General features: G+C 42.8%; 1 protein-coding gene across 3 annotated transcripts in view; it reads right to left on the bottom strand.

Annotated features, from left to right (window-relative positions):
* SPATS2L (spermatogenesis associated serine rich 2 like) overlaps nt 1-17,936 on the bottom strand; it is a 170,121-nt gene that overhangs the window by 15,245 nt on the left and 136,940 nt on the right. For all 3 annotated transcript variants that reach the window (XM_077747593.1, XM_077747592.1, XM_077747591.1), the window contains one exon: nt 755-813. In XM_077747593.1, coding sequence (XP_077603719.1) covers nt 755-813 — 59 coding nt within the window. The remainder of the gene's footprint in view (nt 1-754; nt 814-17,936) is intronic.

The raw sequence follows: 17,936 nt of genomic DNA, 5'->3' as shown, positions 1-17,936 counted from the left end.
GTTTATGAGTTTGCCTTGGGTGTCTGAAGTGCTCGAAAAAAATCAGATGCATTAAATTTATAAATGTACTTCAAAATGATAAAGGAAATTTAAGTAAGCTTCAAACGGACTAAAATATTTTTTTAGGGGAGTTTAATTTGTTAAACACGTGTTAGTTGAACCTAAGAAAGGACAAGTGAAAAGGACTGTAGAAATAACAGCAACAGGTGCGAATTGCAGGGGCGCCTGCGTGGCCCAGTTGATTGAGCATCCGACTTTGGCTCAGGTCATGATCTCACAATGATGGATTCCAGCCCTGTGACAGAGCCCTGTGACAGCTCAGAGCCTGAAGCCTGTTCAGATTCTGTGTCTCTGTCTCTCTCTGTCTCTCTCAAAAATAAACATTAAAAAAAAAAGATGTGTGAGTTGTGAAAGGTTAAAAACTTATGTTTTAAAATTTAATTCTAAATTCAATGTTATTTTAAACCTGATTAAAACTATCAGTAGTCCTTTATATGCACAGAAGTTTAAATAGCTGACACCCATTATTTGCTGAGTGCCTTATTCTGCTGTGTGCTCAGTGGTGCTACTCCTCTGACCTTGTTCCACAGGAGGTTCCTGAGGTTTCAGGGGCTAAGTGACTTGCCTGAGCTTACAGAGCTCATTAGTCAGTGTGAATTTTAGGACCCCACTCAGAATCCATATCACTGTCAGTCGACCTATGGATTGCTTCCGACTGGGAGGCTCCTGACCAAACAACCATGTGTCTACTTACTGGCTTCTTCTTTAACTTTATCCATTTCTGCCATTAATGAAACTTCTTTGTCAATGATGCTGGGGGGGTGGGGGAAGAGGAGGGAAACAAAAACAAAAGCAAAGAATGCTTAATCAAAGATAAACTTTTAATAAGTGCTGGAAGTAAAAGAAAAATTATTTTCATTAAACAAAAGACAAAATTATCATAAATATTTCTATGTTACAATGCCAGCAGCACACTCTGCCTTTTCCAAAAATGAGGCAACACGGAAGGGATGCTCTCAAGTATTTTATAGTGACATCTGCTGATTAAATCATCATCAAAAAATCTAAAAAAGAAAGCCTTTTCAGACTTTCAGAATTGTGCTGCTTTGAATTTAAATTTGGGAGTATTTTTCCCTATGAATTCCAAAGTTCCACAACAATGTAATAAGTATTTGAAAAGCTGCCACTTGGGTTATCAAGGCCTGTAGCTCTCAAATGTCTCTGTGCATAGCTCCTCCAGATTCTGGCTGGGAGGCAGGGAGGTGAGCCCATCTCTGATGCAGGTGGTCTTGGGACATACCTTGGGAAATATCGTCTGGGTCCATCCATCCACGTGTTCTAAGAGTCTATACCTTCTCATTCCCCCAAAGAAGCATTTCAACTTCAAATTACCTTTTTTCCCTCCCATTATATATTTTTTTGGTTAGTCCTCTGAAAAAAGTATTACCTGCATAAAGTAAGTAATTACCTGTATAGAAGTTCATTTCTCTTCCATCCTGAATCCTAGTTCCCTTCATAACAGCAACACACGTGAGAATTCCCTTATACAGTTGATTCTTGAACAACATGGGTTTGAACTATGTAGGTCCACTTATATGTGGATTTTTTGGGGGGAGGGTAAATACAGTATGGTACCATAAATGTGTTTTCCTTAATGATTTTCTTAACAATATTTTCTCTTCTCTAGATTACTTTATTATAAGAACACAGTATATGATACATACAACATACAAAATATATATTAATTGACCCTTTATATTATTGGTAAGGCCTCTAGTCAATGGTTGGCTGAAAGTTAATTTCTGGGAGGAGTGAAAAGTTATATGCAATCTTTTGATTATGCGGGGGGGGGCACCTCCCCCCTCCCCACATTGTTCAAGAGTCAACTGTATATCCTTTCATAAGGATATATTCTTATGTACAAATAAGCATAGATGTGAGAGGTTTTTAAATTTTCATTTCCATCATAAATATTTCAATATATATATCTCAAAAAGATAAGGACTTTTTGGGACTATAACCATGGCATTAACATAATACCTAAAAATATTAATAATAATTTAATGTTATCAGTGTCAAATCTCCCTAATTTTCCCATACATATTTTTTAACAGTTTGACCAGGATCTAAGTAAGTCCCGTGCACTCCAACTGTCTGATTGTCTATTAAATCTGTTTTCATCTAGAGATTCCCTCCCATCTCTTTTTTTTTCTTCTTTGCAACTCATTTGTTGAATACACCAGGTTGTTTGTACTATTACACTGTCCACGGTCTGAATTTTACTTAATGCATCTCCATGGTATTATTTACCCATTCTTTTAATTTTCCTATGAATTTGTTATGAGATACAGAAATCTGATTAGATTCAGATTTATTTTTTTCTTTTTGGAAGACTATCTTATGTTACCTGTTTATACCAGCAGACACACAGTGACACAACACAGTTATAAATATTCCTCTTGGAAAAAAAAATCAAACCTGAATGTATACAGATTCTTCCATCGCATAACAAATTTATAGGAAACACAAAGGGCATCTCTATTTTTTTATATTAGCCATTGGATGACCATTGCCTAGATCAATAGGATTCTAAAATGGGGATATTCAAATTCTATCACTCTTTCATTTATTTACTGGAAGTTTCCACAAAGAGAAACTTTCTCTTATCAGCTATTTGGGTTATCATGCAGTACAGTTTACGTAGGTAAGGCCGGGTAAATGCCGATATATGTTTTCAAAATGATACTCCTTAGCATCCCTCCAAAGTAACCAATAAGGTTTCTTTTTTTTTTTGCTTGTTTTATAGTTTGATTATGAACTCATAATTAATATGCTTTAATACGCTGCAGTTACCATCCATAATTATTACCTGTTTTAAAAGATGTACTTTGTTTCCCCTCCCTCAGGTGTACTTTTAAATTTTAAAGTGTATTGAAAACTTATTTCCTCTTAAGAGGAATATTTTGTAATATTTGTCAAGGTAAGAAGGGATATATCTATAGGAGTTCTGGGGCTCCTCATCCAGATGATGTAACCTGAACACCTGGAGAGTAATGACAGTGTGCTGAGAAGCTCAGCTCTTTCCAACCAGGAAATCCTCATGAAAAGAACTGATGTGTACAGTGAATGGCAAATTCTCCAGAGCTGGGCTCTAGACCGAATCCATCAAGTATGGATATCAACTATCTCCATGACGTACATGGCTTAAGGTCACTGGATGTGAGCACATCAGGATACCTGTACCTTATTTATTGACCTTAAGTAGGTATGATGTCAATGTGCTTTAAATACAGGGAATACAAAAGAAGGAAGTCTTTATCCTGTCTCTGTCCCAGCTTATTCAGTTCCCTTCCTTGGAGCTCTCTACCATCACCAGCTTCTGGCACTTCTTTCCAAAGACCATCTATTCATAAACCAGCGTATGTTTATTAATCATATGAAATGATGAGTTCAGCCAATAGGCTTATGCTCCTGTGATTATAAGGTATATTTAGCTTCTCTGCCAAATTCACATGTAGCCAATACAGGCCAAGCAACTTTTTTTGCTTTTAACAACCCACTCAAAGAGGACTGTTCTGTGTTAGTTTAGGAAAAGAAGGCTAATGGATAGGGTATTAGGCAGATAAGAGGAGAACCTAGAAATCTGGACTCAGGAGCCCCAATTACAATATGATTAAGCTGTTCTGCCTGAGAAAATGTTTTGAATTCTACCTCCTACAGAAAGAGAGGCAGAAGAGAGAGGGAGAAAGATCAGCAAGAAGGCTGTACAGGGTGAAGAGCCTGGGAGAAATCACCAGTAGTGGGCTGGGCAAAAGAACTTCCGAGAGCCAAAGGGTCTAAGGTGTACACTGTGAGGAGTGTGATGTGAGCCTCCTTGGGGACCACTCGATCTTTGCCGTGCTTGGTGCAGCCCATCTGAATGTGCACAACTGTACACACACGGTGGCCAAGGAGGTGGCTGGGTTCCACGTTTGGGTCGATATGAAGCTGAACAGATGGGAAGGCAGACTGAGGGTGAGAATGTTAAGCCCATCGTCACCCTCGGAACTGGCACAAATCTTAGACAGGGCTTTTGACTTCCACTGGATCTGAACAGGAGTCCAGACAACTTCTTAGGAACTTAGGAGCAGAGATATTACAGCTGAAAGATGGGCTACAGGTCATGTGAGCCCTGCAGATAGCCTGTGCTCCATTCTCTTCACCAAAGGAGTGCAGCAGGATTGCACAGGTTTGGGACGGCTGTGCAGGAATGTGCCACAAAGAGCACTAGAAATGAGGCACACAAAATATCCATCCCTTGTACAAGGATCTGCTGAGTGCCTGCGGTGTGCCAGCAAGGGTGTTGGGCAGGAAATGCGGCTGTGGATGAAGCCCCCTGCCATCCCTGTGGAGCCTACAGTCTTGGGGAAAGCTGAGACCTGCCAAACTTACTGGGGAAAAGCAAAAACCAGACGGGAAGAAAATGATGGCAAGAAGAAATTCCTCCTCCTTCACCAAACCTCTTTCTAATTAGAGTCAGTGGGATTTGAGGGCACACACAACTAAAGGAAATACACGCACCTAACACGAGAGTGGGTGTCATTAGCTTTCCCGTGGGTGGAGGAGGAGCACAGTGCGGGGAGTGCCCGGGCAGCCGCCCACCATGCTCCCGTGCACTCAGTCCCGGAACAAGGCGGACCCGCGAACCCTGCAGCCTGCGTGTCTGCGTGTTGAGAGGGGAGATTGGTGGAGGAGCGGGCCTTTGCTAATTTCTTTACTAGCTACAAGATCATGGCAAATTCTTGTTGATTAAATTTGTTAACATAATTATGTGCCCAGAGGGTTTACATGATGGACATTTGAGGTATAACACATATCCCCAGGTCTAACACATAACAAAGCTGGATATTCATACAGTGGTTAGTTTGGGCCTTCTGGGCTAGCAACAGGAGGAGGGAGGAAAGTTTTCACAATCAATTGTTAATCTGCTTAATGCCCACTGGAGGATGTGAAAAAGCCTGTGAAGTTGGCATCAAACCATGCTTCCATTCCTCTGAGTATTTCGACAAAAGATTGTCCTCAAGTGTCTTAGTAATTCAAGCATCGCTATGTATGACTGCTTTCAAAACTCATGTGCAGAAAGGCAAGCCAGGAATCTCTGCTTAGTCAGGACCCTGCTCAGGACCCATGAACTGACGGCAAACCGGGATTAGGTGCCAGACTGAAGCAGCTCCCTCTGAGCCTCCCTCAGGAATCTCAATAAGATACACCTGAGGGTCTCTTTGGCTTTCACTTCCAAGGCGGCAGGACTACGGAAGGGAAGTAGACACAGAGGGTGAAGAGGGTTTAGTAGTAAAGGCCAGCCTGTTCCCTAGCGGACTGTCAGACAGTAAGGAGCCAGCGTCACATTGAGCTGAGAGCCAGATAGAAGGCAGGGTCAGCAAGACTGTCTGAAACCTTCCAAATGCCCTCAGGGCCTGACATCACAGAGTTCTTTCATCAGTGCCCAGTGTGGGTCCTCCTGGATCTTCTTAGAGGTCCTAGGACAGATTCATACCCTGAGTGCACCTGATGAAAGCCTCTGCAGGCTGGTAAGGACAGAGGGTGCCGGGCAAAACTCTGGGATGCAGTTACCAGATATGAAGGGCAGGAGCGAGGGTCTTGACAGGATTGACATTAGAGAGTAGAAGAGTCACAGAGAAATTAAAGGCAGGGTCACAGACCACATTCCTAGTGAGTACAGAAAGGACACATGTTTGCTTTTTAGGTATACCTGTGCAGACAGAGGTCAGCCCTGAGTTGCCTTAAAATGAGAGCTGATCGTAACTAACACATCCTGAGTGCTTACTGTGTGGTAGGCAGAATAGGTAGAGCACTAGCACTTTACTAGAATGACCTGGTTTAAGCTTCATGAAACCCCAGAAGTTATGAGTTCTGTTCTCTTCTCACCACAGGGCCTTGGCACATGCCCCTCCTTCTGTTGGAAGACAACCCTCCTCCCCAACTCTGCCTTTCTTCACCTTATTAACTGTGAGTCTTCCTTCAGGTCTCCACTAAAATTATCACTTTTTCAGGGAAGCTCTGGGTTTTAAAAAACTTCTACTTTATGGTCTTAGACAATTGTGGGTTGCTTGACAAGAAACTGCTCAATAGTAACAACAGCCAACTCATGGAAAGAGCCCAAATGTCCATCGACTGATGAATAGATAAAGAGGATGTGGTACACACACACACACACACACACACACACACACACACACTGAAATATTACTACTCAGCCATTGAAAGAATCTTGCCATTTGCAATGATGTGGATGGAAACAGAGTATTATGCTAAGCAAAATAAGAAAAGATAAATACCATATGCTTTCATTCATATGTGGAATTTAAGAAACAAAACAGATGAACACAGGGGAAAGAAAAAAGGGGAGACAAACCATAAGAGACTTTTTTATTAATTTTTTTAAAGTTTTTATTTTTACAAGAGAGAGCATGAGCAGGTAAGAGGCAGAAAGAGAGGGTGACACAGAATTTGAATCAGGCTCCAGGCTCTGAGCTCTCAGCACAGAGCCCGACATGGGTTCGAACTCAAGAACTGTGAGATCATGACCTGAGCAAAGTCGCTTAACCAAGTGAGCCACCCACGTGCCTCAACAGACTCTTAACTCTAGAGAACATTTGCTGGAAGGGAGGTGGGTGGGGAAATGGGCATTAAGTAGGGCACTTGTGTTGAGCGTTGGGTATCACTAAATTCTACTCCTGAAAGTCATATTACACTATATGTTAACTAACTAGAATTTAAATAAAAGCTTGAAACATAAAAAAAAGAAACTGCTCAATAGTGATAAATGAGAGGGAAGACAACATATTCATTTCTTCCTGTGGGATAGCAATAATGAAACTTTTTAATTGGTATACTGTAGTGCTTGCATATAAATCATGTTTAAGCAAAAATTTATATAATTTTTGTCACCGATGGAATCTAATTATTTGAGACATAAGCTTATGAATAAAAGTGCAATGATAATCACCAAACCACACAGGGTTTGGCTCAGAATCAAAACAGGTAGTTGATGATTCTGTATGCAAATCGGGATGGTAATAAATTATTGAAATTTGTGCTTTCCCCTGCTAATCATCTGCAGTTCTTGGTTTTGAACATTTTTGCTTTGGAGCTGTAATCCTCTGTACTTGACAGAAATACTGAACTCTTTAGCCCTTCACTGACCACTAAAAGTTCTTTAAATGGTGGGATAAGGTCCTCTGGAGGGCACCAGACTTAAGACACATCGAACATGTTTTACATAAGCTGAGCTCAAATAAAACCTATGCTGACCTCACATGTTTCAGACGTGCCCTTTATCCTTCCAAAAACACATCTTCTCATTTTATCTAAACTGTCTGGATAGTAAAATTTTATTCTGTTGTCATAAAAAAGCTTTTATTATTAAAGCAATAAGGTGTAAGGAGGAGATTACCATGGCAAAGCCTTTATGGTTTATTATATAGTTAATCACAGAGATAAAGTGTCATTTTATAAAAATGTTTCCAATGTCTTGATTCTTTTCTATAGAGGACTTATAATAACAATAATAAAAAGAATCAGAGAGGCACTTCAGCAGGAAGAGATTTATCATTTTCTGCTCTGTGAAAAGCTCCTCTCTAAATCCAGAGGCTAAGACACTGAGTGACGAAAGGGCTTCATTTGGAAGCCGGGGGCACCATGTTGAGTCCAGTGCTCTTTGTCAATAAAGATGCTGTGATGGGAGGGCAGCCATGGGACTGTCAGTGGCTGATAAGCTGGAGAGCAGAACCTGCTGGTGGGTACTGGGGAATGAAAGCGGGATTTCAAAGGGAATTTCAAGACATCAATCTGCAACAGCAGCCAGACTCCATGTTACAGCGTTAAAACGAGACCACGGCTCATGGCCATGAGTTTGCGTTGGGGAGGCGGTGGTGAGAGAAACCGCTCGGGACCATCTGATTCCAGACCATCTGGCTTCGGGACCTGCTTGTGGATAAAGCGCTTACCTCCTCAGCTGCCACACAGAACAAAGCAGGCGGAGTGGAGGAGTGGAGGGGCAGGATGAGAATCCTGCAGGAGAGCCTCCTGTCCCCCAGTCCAATGCAGAGAACAGGGCTGTGGGGACTGCCGGGGGGGAAGAAGGTGATGTGCCAGCCTTTCTGGCATGCACTGAAGAGCATAGAGCAAGCAAATGAGTGATAAAGTCAGAAAGCCAGACTTCTGTATAAAGAATTTCCCTCTTTCACGAAAGAGAAAGAGTAATATCAAATCATCCCCCTGCGGTGAGCTGTGCTCCCTCCTACCGCACCAGGAGGAAGAACTGTGAATGCCCAGAGGAATGCCAGCTGAGCACCCGGCCCCTCATAGTGCCCGGGGGCCACCATGTGGGCCTTGAGCTGGGGAGCTAGCACTGATCGAAGAGGCTGCCTGTCTTGTCCATGAATTCCCTTCTCCTGGGTCAGAGGACAGTGCCCACCAGGCGGATGGCAGAAAAACCTCCCTTTATTAAACATTTAAGGTGTACTACACTGTTACCATGGGTACCATTTCCAGTCCAACTCCCCTAGTATTAGCAGGAATTCTTGGGCCCAGGGTTCCAGCTCACCCATTTCTCAACTATTACCGTGGTTAACAGAGCTTCTGTCCTTTGCCTGACAGGCACAAATGCCATGAGACTGTGTGTGGTTTCCTAGGGTCAGAGGACTGGCACCTTTACCACTCACAACAGGTGCCCACAAATGGCACCCAGGATCTTGCATGCTGTCAATTCCCTGTTCCCCTTTTCTCTGTTCCGCTTCCTGAAGGGTAGCAGAGTATGCCCCCCCCCCCAATATGGCACTTGAAAAACAGCCGATGCAGAGAGATGCTGTCTCTGAACTCCCCTCATCTGCCTGAAGACAGAGCCCCCAAAGGAACTCAGCTGTCATAAAACCCCTCCTGGGGAGTTTTGCCAACCAGGTAAGATTACTGACTCCAGTCACGGGAGAGGAGACTAGAAGTCAACACCACACTCAGACACACTTTGTCACAAATGATCATACTTCCTGTCTGTTCTTCTAAGGGCCCACTCATCTTTCCTAAGAATCACTTACTCTCCCTTGAGAGGCCTATATACCCCCCGACCCCTTACCCTGTTAACACAGTATTTAATTCTGAATTCCAAGCCACTGTGGGAGCTCCTTGTTTCCCCCTCGGTATCTCCTGTGTATACATGAGGTGCACATGTTAATAAACTTGTTTTTCTCTTATTAATCTTTAAAATACTTTTTAACATTTATTTTTGAGAAAGAGAGCAAGACAGAACATAAGTGGGGAAGGGGCAGAGAGAGAGAGAGAGAGAGAGAGCGAGACCCAGAATCTGAAGCAGGCTCTGAGCTGTCAGCACAGAGCCCGATGCGGGCCCAAACCCAGGAGCCTTGAGATCATGACCTGAGCCAAAGTTGGATGCTTAACTGACTGAGCCACCCAGGTGCCCCTTAGTAATCTTCTATTACAGGGATCTTGGCTGAGAGCAAAGAGGGTAGAGGGACCATTATTTTTCCTGCCCTTTATCCCCGTCTTGTCCTCTCTCCTGTGCCCTGGAAGCTGGTCACTGGTGTCACTCACTCAGGTTCTGTGATTCCTTTTCCTTCTCTTCCCATGTGATCATGTCCTCTAAAGTCTACCCCAGAAGTGTCTCTCCCACGCTGCTCCTCTCGGAGCCGCTTACATTCCAGGCTCAGTACAAGTAGCTGGCTACGTTACATTCTTTAGTTCTGTGGGGATTCCTGGGTCTGTCACATTCTACTCGGTATCTTTTCCTGCTTAGGTTTCACAACAAGTGGCGTTCCTTTTTATAATTGGTATTCTTCTTTTCTGGATGCAGCAGTGGTGACAAACTGATCTCTGTAAAGACTTCCTGAATCCCACCGTTTTATCTGGCAAACACCCAAAATCCAACATACAAGTCTACAGCATGTAGAGTGAGCTGGGACACAGCCTTCTGGAAAGCTTAGTCGTCGGGACTATCAGGGAAATAAAGCAGTGGTGACTCTGACCATGAATCACACTTAAAATATAAAGCAGTTCAAATCCCTCTGGCTGTCAATGAATGCAATAACTGCACTCAATTTGCCAATCAGGCTGAGCCCGTTTTAGTTCTATTTCTTTTATCAGAGGTAATGTTAATGTTAATATCTCTTAGTTGCGTATTTTATATTGGAATCCTACAATGATTCAAATCACAGTCAATGAATATTTCATCACACTGTGTGAGGTGCAGTTGTGGAATGAGACATGTGCAGATTTAGCATAAGGACTGACTCCCAATACTTATAAAATCCAGGAGTTCCTCAAAAAGCAATTAGCTAATTGAAAAAAAAAAACAGGGATTCTTTTTCTTCTCAGAATTTAAAATGATACCAGAGTTGCAAAATCCTATACATTGTACAAATCCTGCAATATCCCATGTTCAGCTGAAAAATCTATACTCCTTGTAAACCTCCATTTAGAATTTTACATATGATTTCATGTAATAATATAATTTCTTATCTTTGCTAATTATTTCTTAAATTTTTTGAAAATATTTATTTATGAGAGAGACAGAGACAGAGGTGAGCGGGGGAGGGGCAGAGAGAGAGAGAGACAGAATCTGAAGCAGGCTCCAGGCTCTAAGCTATCAGCACAGAGCCTGATGTGGGGCTCAAACTCACGAACTGCGAGATCTTGACCTGAGCTGAAGTCGGAGGCTTAACCGAGCCACCCAGGTGCTCCTTTGCTAATTATTTCTTAGTTTTGTTTCTTTCCATGGGGTCACTATTCGGGGAAAGTAATATAACTGTATTTCAGTTTCTATAGCTGTAAACATTATCATTTACTCCCACTCCCTTAAAAAAAACGAATACTAATTCTATGGGGAAAAAAGCAAGCTTTTATCTGTGGATATTAACTGTCTTATAGCACAGGAGTGCCATTTAAGGAACAGAGTTAACATTCTTCACATTTTAATTTCATTTTACATGCTCATTTAAAAAGCTGGAAAATATAGAAAGCAGGATAAAATAAAACACATTTCAAAATAAAACAAAATAAGGCAAAATATCTCTTCATTTCATACCCAAAATAGAGTCAACCACTCAGAACACTGTTGCATTTCTTTCCAATTTGGGGGGGTTGGGAGGAGAGGCTTCTATGCAGAAGCCATCACGGTTGTTTAACACAACTAGGAGGAATAGAAACTGGGAGAGACTGATATGGCCCAAGGAGTCACAGCAATGCTGGCCCACATCCAGCCCAAGGCGCCCGTCTGGCGGAGATGGCTCCTGGCCTCCTGATGGGCTCTTGTGTGAGAAGGGGACCTGGGCACCTGACGCTCTTCACCACCCAGCACCTCCAGCCTCACTGCCCTAGTCCGCTGGCTTCCCAAGTGGGAGGAACAAATGAAATGTTAAACTTCGTATACTTTTTATTTTAGAAAGTAGACTTTCCTCATTTCCAGTATACAGATTAAACAGTGGCATACTGTTTATAATGTGTGACTTATAACTAAGTTTTCTGGTTCGAGAGGGATGTGCTCATAATTCATCTATTAATGGAATGAGACTCAGGGGATGTACTCCTCCCAGAGGGTACACTGCGGTCTCTCATGTTTGTGGTTCCTCGTGTTGTTTCTTCTGCATGGAATCCTCTCTTCCTTCTCAGTCTGACAAATTCCTAGCCTTACTTCAAGTGCCAGCTCCAGCGTCGCCTCTGTGATGGGCCCTTTCCCTTACAGCCAGAAACTCTCCCCTGACAGTTTTTGCCAAACTGCATCCCACAGCTTGCTTCTGTCCACTCTCACTAGACCTTGGACCTTTTTTGGAAAGACATCATCTTCTATCCCTCAGTATTTCTAGCAGTGCTTCTTCAAGTGTGGTCCTCAGACCAGGAACACTGGCCCCCCCGTGCCCATTAAATGCAGATGTCTGGGCTCCAGTTGCACCCACAGAAGCAGAGCCCCTGGGAAGGGGCCTAGGTGCTCCCTGTGTGTTCCAAAGTTTGAGAAACACCAGTTCGTGACACATTCATCTTCCTACTGGCTGGGTGAATGAAGAAAGGGGAACAGAAAGCAGAGAGAAGGCATGGCAAGACGTGAAAGGGGAATGAGGGTTGGTCTGGTGGCCATGGTGGCCATTTAGAAGCAGGGGTCAAAAGGCTTTTGCCTTACTACTCTCTTCAGCAAGCAATGACAGTAGAAACTTGTGTTGGGATATCCATATCTCATAGCTGGGATCCCTGCATGCTAAACAGAAAAGTGGAGAAGGACAACTTCTTCCCATTGTCTTGGTTCAGAGAGAAAGAAATTTACTAAACACTTATCTGGAAGGGAAGAAAACCAACCTAGATAAGTCAGGCTAGAGATTTACTAGAATAATCTGAGAAATGCATACATTGTACACGAATCTTCACAAAACCCCTAGAAAGTGACAGCAGTTCCCCATTTTGTAGCTGAGTAGAAGTTAAGAAACTCAACTAATGTGTGGAGATGAGATTTAAACCCTATTCTAACTCTAAACCCCATGCTTCCTAATTAAGCAGTTAATAAGCCTTGGAAAATGTGACTTTTGTTAGAATATGGCTTACTAAGAACCAAAAGTTTACAGTCACTGGAAGAACAATGTAACTGGCATATAAGTAATTCTGTTATACTCACTTCAGGCACAGCCTGTTATGCGATTTCTTGCTGTCCTAGGTGACAAATTGCCCAAAATGATTCCTTAGTCTCACCCTCAGAGATTATAGTCTCACTCTATATCTGTGTAATAAACAGAAATAAGTCCTAAGATCTACTCTATCCCACTTTGGAAACTATAATATATTTTATATTTACACTAATATATATGAACAAATTTGTCTTATTTTCCTAGTGAAAATGGATTATATACTATAGATTAAAACACACACACACACACACACACACACACACACACACACACACACCCCACCCCATACTCTCCATCTGGGATTGTACAGATAGAACAATTTGCTTAATTCCATTTTCTATTTCTATTCTGTGATGAAAACTAACCCCATTTTCAGGAGCATGTTTCCAGGCGGGTATGATTCACAGCCTTCCTTTGCTGAAAAGATTCAGAAATCTTTTCAGATTTCAGGCTGAAATCAAAATCAACTTCTTGTCCCCCAGCTCTTATTGTGGGTCTGTTATTCCACAGAGAAGGCTGCGGTGAAAGGGAAGCTGACCTCCAATGCCGAGTGTGAGACGGACATAACGTATGGAGGTAATCACACACGTAGCTCAGAAAGGCTATTAATACAAGGTGCTATTTACACTGGTTTCCTGGGGACCATCCCCAACTGGAAAGACCAGTTCTGTACTGTTTTGTATTTATCAATCTGCTCTTCCTTCATGTCGACTGATTCACTCAGTCCTTGCAGTGGCCCTGGGGAAACATCTAATGTGGAGGAAAACTTCAGGGAGGAAAGAAAATAGGAAAAGAGAAGCTTTCACCTCCAAAGAGCGAGCTACACCTATTTAGAATGACACATATTCACAAACGAGGCAAGATTTGAAATACAGTGTACCACAGGGACTTGCCTTAGTCACAAAGTCACAGGAACCTTGAGTTTCTCTGCGGTTTATGGTATTTACCCTTTTCACAATTTCAGAATGGATGCCGGAGCTTATTTCTGTTTATTGGACTGGTGCAGAGTAAGGAAAAGGAGTCATTCTGGGCAATTTGTCAGCTAGGACAGCAACAAAACCCATACATATGGCTCTCCTGAGGCATGAATATATTTATTAGCCTCTTCCATCACTGCCTCTTGATATCCTTTGCAGGTGTATGTTTATCTCCATACTGTGGGTTCTTTTAATATGCTGGCATAATCTCGAATATTCGGTGTGGGGAGGAGGAATGGGCTTGTTTAATTTCCGTTGTATAGTTCTGTGTACAAGTCACAAGCAGGTGGGTACTTAGAAAAATCATCTGATGAGAAGTAAAGAGATTAGTTAGAAAATCATTGTTGGTACAGGTTTTGATCAATGGGAAGATTATATTTCTTTCCAAAGCAGAAGGACATAGAGACTGTTTTATTAAATTTCTTTTAAAAACCATGAAAAATAGAATGCAGACTCCTGATTTTGTCTTTGTTACACGTTTAGTCTAAGGAGTTGGCAAAATCTAGCAATCATGTAACACATTGCTGGTATTTTTAATAGGGAAACAAAGTCTGTAAACTATTACATCACAATCTAAGTGGCTGAAAACGTTCCCAGCGTCCGCTCTCCTACAAGTAATCCCATTACAAACAACCCCTGTTGAATGGCCTGGAGAAAAGGACAGCACACACCTCCCAAACTCCCTTGGGCTCCACGGGTGCACGAGGGATGTGTACTACTTCAGCCACGGTTTTAAAATGGAGTCTCTACTCTTTATCCATGCTTGCGTCAATATCTTTCATGTGACTGAACTAAAAAACCAAGTCTGCCTGTCTTCACGGCATCTATTCTGTGGCACAGTTCTGATTCTAGGACCTGCCTCACCTAATACATATTTTTCCTACCTTCGCCCATCGAGGTGTACATAGCGCCACAATTTCCACGATTCTCCTAATTAAATGGTCACCAAGTATTTGCTCAACCACAACTGCACCATAAGGCACAAAGAGACATGTTTTCATTCAGCTTAAATAGCTCAAAGGCTGGCACACTTGAGGATGTCACTGGCATTACAGTAGCTGGACACAGGCCACGTATGCCCAGGAGCTCTGAGTAATACTGCTGGCTGGCCGAAGCCAGAGAAAAATAATAGTCCTCTAAACAGACACTTCCTGAAACAATTCCCTACAGTATTTATTTATCTTCACTGTACCTCAGATCTTCATCCTAATCCTCACCCCTCCCCCCACACCCCCTGCCCTGCAATATTCGGTTTTATTGCAAAATGAGAAAAAGACTCAGGTAGAGACAGAATGGCTAATGAAAGGGGCTGCCTATTGTTAGCTGCAACCCCCGGTTCTTAATTTTTCCACTCTCTCCTAAGGACTGAGTTGAATTCTTTAATGCAAAATAGACAAAAAGGAAAGCCCTCAATTTTCTACACTTCAGCATCACTGTTTTTTCTGGTCTTAAGGAAACAAAAATGTAATTTAACTTGTAAGATGTATAGTTAGAAAGCTTACATTTAAAATTTCCTTGAAAAGAAGAGGCCACTATGGTTATATTTTTGTGGGTATGCAAATGGCTGGAAAGGAAATTTCCTCTCTCAGGTTTCCGCAGTGGGTTAGGAGGGCAACTGGGGGAGGGGAGGTAGGTACTCAGAGGTGCAGCAAAGGGGAAGGGCCACAACAGGACCTGCAGAACCACTGAGGGACTCTTCCTCTCAATGTCCTCTGGCCTGGGCTTTCCCAGGTGCTATTGACACCTTGGGACAGATAACTCTCTGTTGTGGGTGCTGGGAGGGGAGGGCTGTCCCGTGCACTGCAGAATATTTAGGGGTATCCATGGCTTCTACCTGCCAGATGCCAGTAGCACTCCCTTCCCGCAGCTGTGACAGCCAAAATGATTTCCAGACATGCCAACTGTCTCCTGGGGGCAAACGCATCCAGCTGAGAACAGTGCGCTAGCCCCAGACGTACCACTCCCTCTGTACGAGGGAAAACCGGTGGTTTTCAACCACAGATGCACAGAAGAATCACCTGTAGTTCTTGAAATAAACAACAACAGCCTATACCTGAGTCCCCATCAGGCCAGTGGCATCTGCCTCTCTGGCAGGGGCACCTAGGCAAAAGGTGACCACAGTGCTCTAAGAGCTTTTAATTATAGTGCACACACATATACTTCAGTATGGAGAGAAGTAAATATTAATTTACAAGCATGATCTTCCAGTCAACGCTCAGTTATTCACAAAGAGAACAAATTTTAAAAAATCTAATAGCACAGGGAAAACAGGCTTTGGCATTAAGTGGAAATCCAGGTATTAACCAAGAATCAGATAGAAGTTTGGGGAATGCGGGGGGAAAATCCAGCCTAGGACGAAAGAATCCTGCTATGTGTAAACCTGCAAGGGAAGAAAACTGGTCTTATATGGACTCAAACTGAAGCAGTTCCAAGGTGGTATGTGCCAAAATTTTTACATTATTTGAGGACCCAATGAGCAACAAACTGGGACTATGTGGCACATTGTTGCATTGCTTGTTCTTCAAGTCTGCACTGGCAACTTGCCCTTTGGGAGCCCTGGGAAAAAGAACACGATGTTTAAAACATCACAGTGACGCTCTCTGGTCAGTGTGTGGGGCCGCCCTGCCTACCATCCTGTGGTCTGTGTGTGGTTTTGCGTGGCTTCTGGTGAAGCTTCCACAACAGATGAGAAGCCCACTTTGTGGAGTGGGATTTGAGGGAAGCCGGAAGCAGACAGACTTAATCTCAGAATAGCTTCTTCCTCAGCCTGAAATTCTCACCTACAGGGTTATTCTTTTGGCTAATGGAGAAGAGTCTCAACAGACTCCGGTTTATACTAGTGAACATAAAAATATGTCACTTTGGGAAGGAAAACCCATGGTCATCAAAAGGATGAGCTCATCAGTGACACAACAATGAGTTTCAATCATTAATATGAAAAGAAGGAAAGTGATATGGGGAGCCCAGAGTGAGTGGTGTCGTGGTGAGGAGCCCCCCTGCCTGCGAGGAGCCACAGGAGGTTCACCGGTCTTTGCTGTGAGGGAGGACACTCCAAGCTGGAGAGAAAGCAGGCGGAGAAAGAGGAAGGCAAGGACTGGGGGGACAGGGCTGGAACTCCTGACCTACTCCAAATTCTGCTTAGGTAAGACCTGGCGCAGCTTCAGGAAAAAATAAACATGAGGTATAAGGACATTGCACAGGACGCTTGCTTTGACTGATTTCCCTTTCCAGTATGGAAGCAAATCAGCCTAAAAATATTGTTCCTTCCAGTCTTCATTCCCTATGACCCTGCTACCCATCCCCGGCACAAGCTCTCCCCACTGGCTCATGACCATCTTCCATTTCTTTTAGGAGTGCTTTTAATTAGATGTTAAATTGACAATAGCACCTAGCAATTTCTACAGCTCTATTCTGGAATACTTTCTCCCCCAGCATATGGCACAGCTATTAAGTATTATTCTCCTTCCTTGATGTTTCTTGAATTTAATGTTTATTGTTCATTTTAAGACTTCACCATCAACTTGGACAGGCGCACACACAAATTTGTGATGAGAAGCTAGACTACTTTGCACACAAAGCAATTAAATCTGGCAACTATGATTCTACAGTATGAATATTTCCAGTTGTGGGGGGCCAATCATATAGAAAGGAAACCAGCTGTTTCATGTTAGTTCCTGATGTGACTTTTCATACAGACACTCATGTTGCAAAATTTATTTTCTGTTAAGACAGTGCAGGAGAATCGTGTCATCTTTGCTGCCCTCTCAAATCCCTGATTCTTTCTGGGGAAAAAGAGAATGATCCACATAATGTTCATTTAGCCCTAAACTGTGTCCTGGCTGAATGCCCACTTTGATATTATAATTTAGCTACTTAATGGTTTTCTTCAGTAACTGCACTGAACAAAGTATTCTTCACAGCCAGACTGGGAAGGACAAGCATTTGGTCCATTTCATTCCGATGTGAGCCCATTGGGTACTGAGCATGTGCAAGCAGGTGCTTTCCCCTTGCCCCACAAAATTATCATTCCCATGAATCCCGGCAGGCTTTTGGGGAATTTGATCAGGCAGGATTCACCTCCTGAAGCTGGGCAACAAAGCAACTGTTCAGAATTTCTTACCTGAGAGTTTCTACTTATTTCTAAACTACACGCAATGCCTATTGAATGCTTCCGTGAGAGCACCGGATGGCCTGGAGTAAGGACAGAAGGATCACCAAGTGCAAGGTTGCCTGTGCACCAGATGAGTTAACATGTGTCCCTGAACCAGCACTCATT

This window comes from Crocuta crocuta, unplaced genomic scaffold, assembly GCF_008692635.1.
Source record: "Crocuta crocuta isolate KB4526 unplaced genomic scaffold, BGI_CrCroc_1.0 scaffold159, whole genome shotgun sequence".
NCBI lineage: Eukaryota > Metazoa > Chordata > Mammalia > Carnivora > Hyaenidae > Crocuta > Crocuta crocuta.
This window is presented reverse-complemented; position numbering and strand designations above follow the sequence as displayed.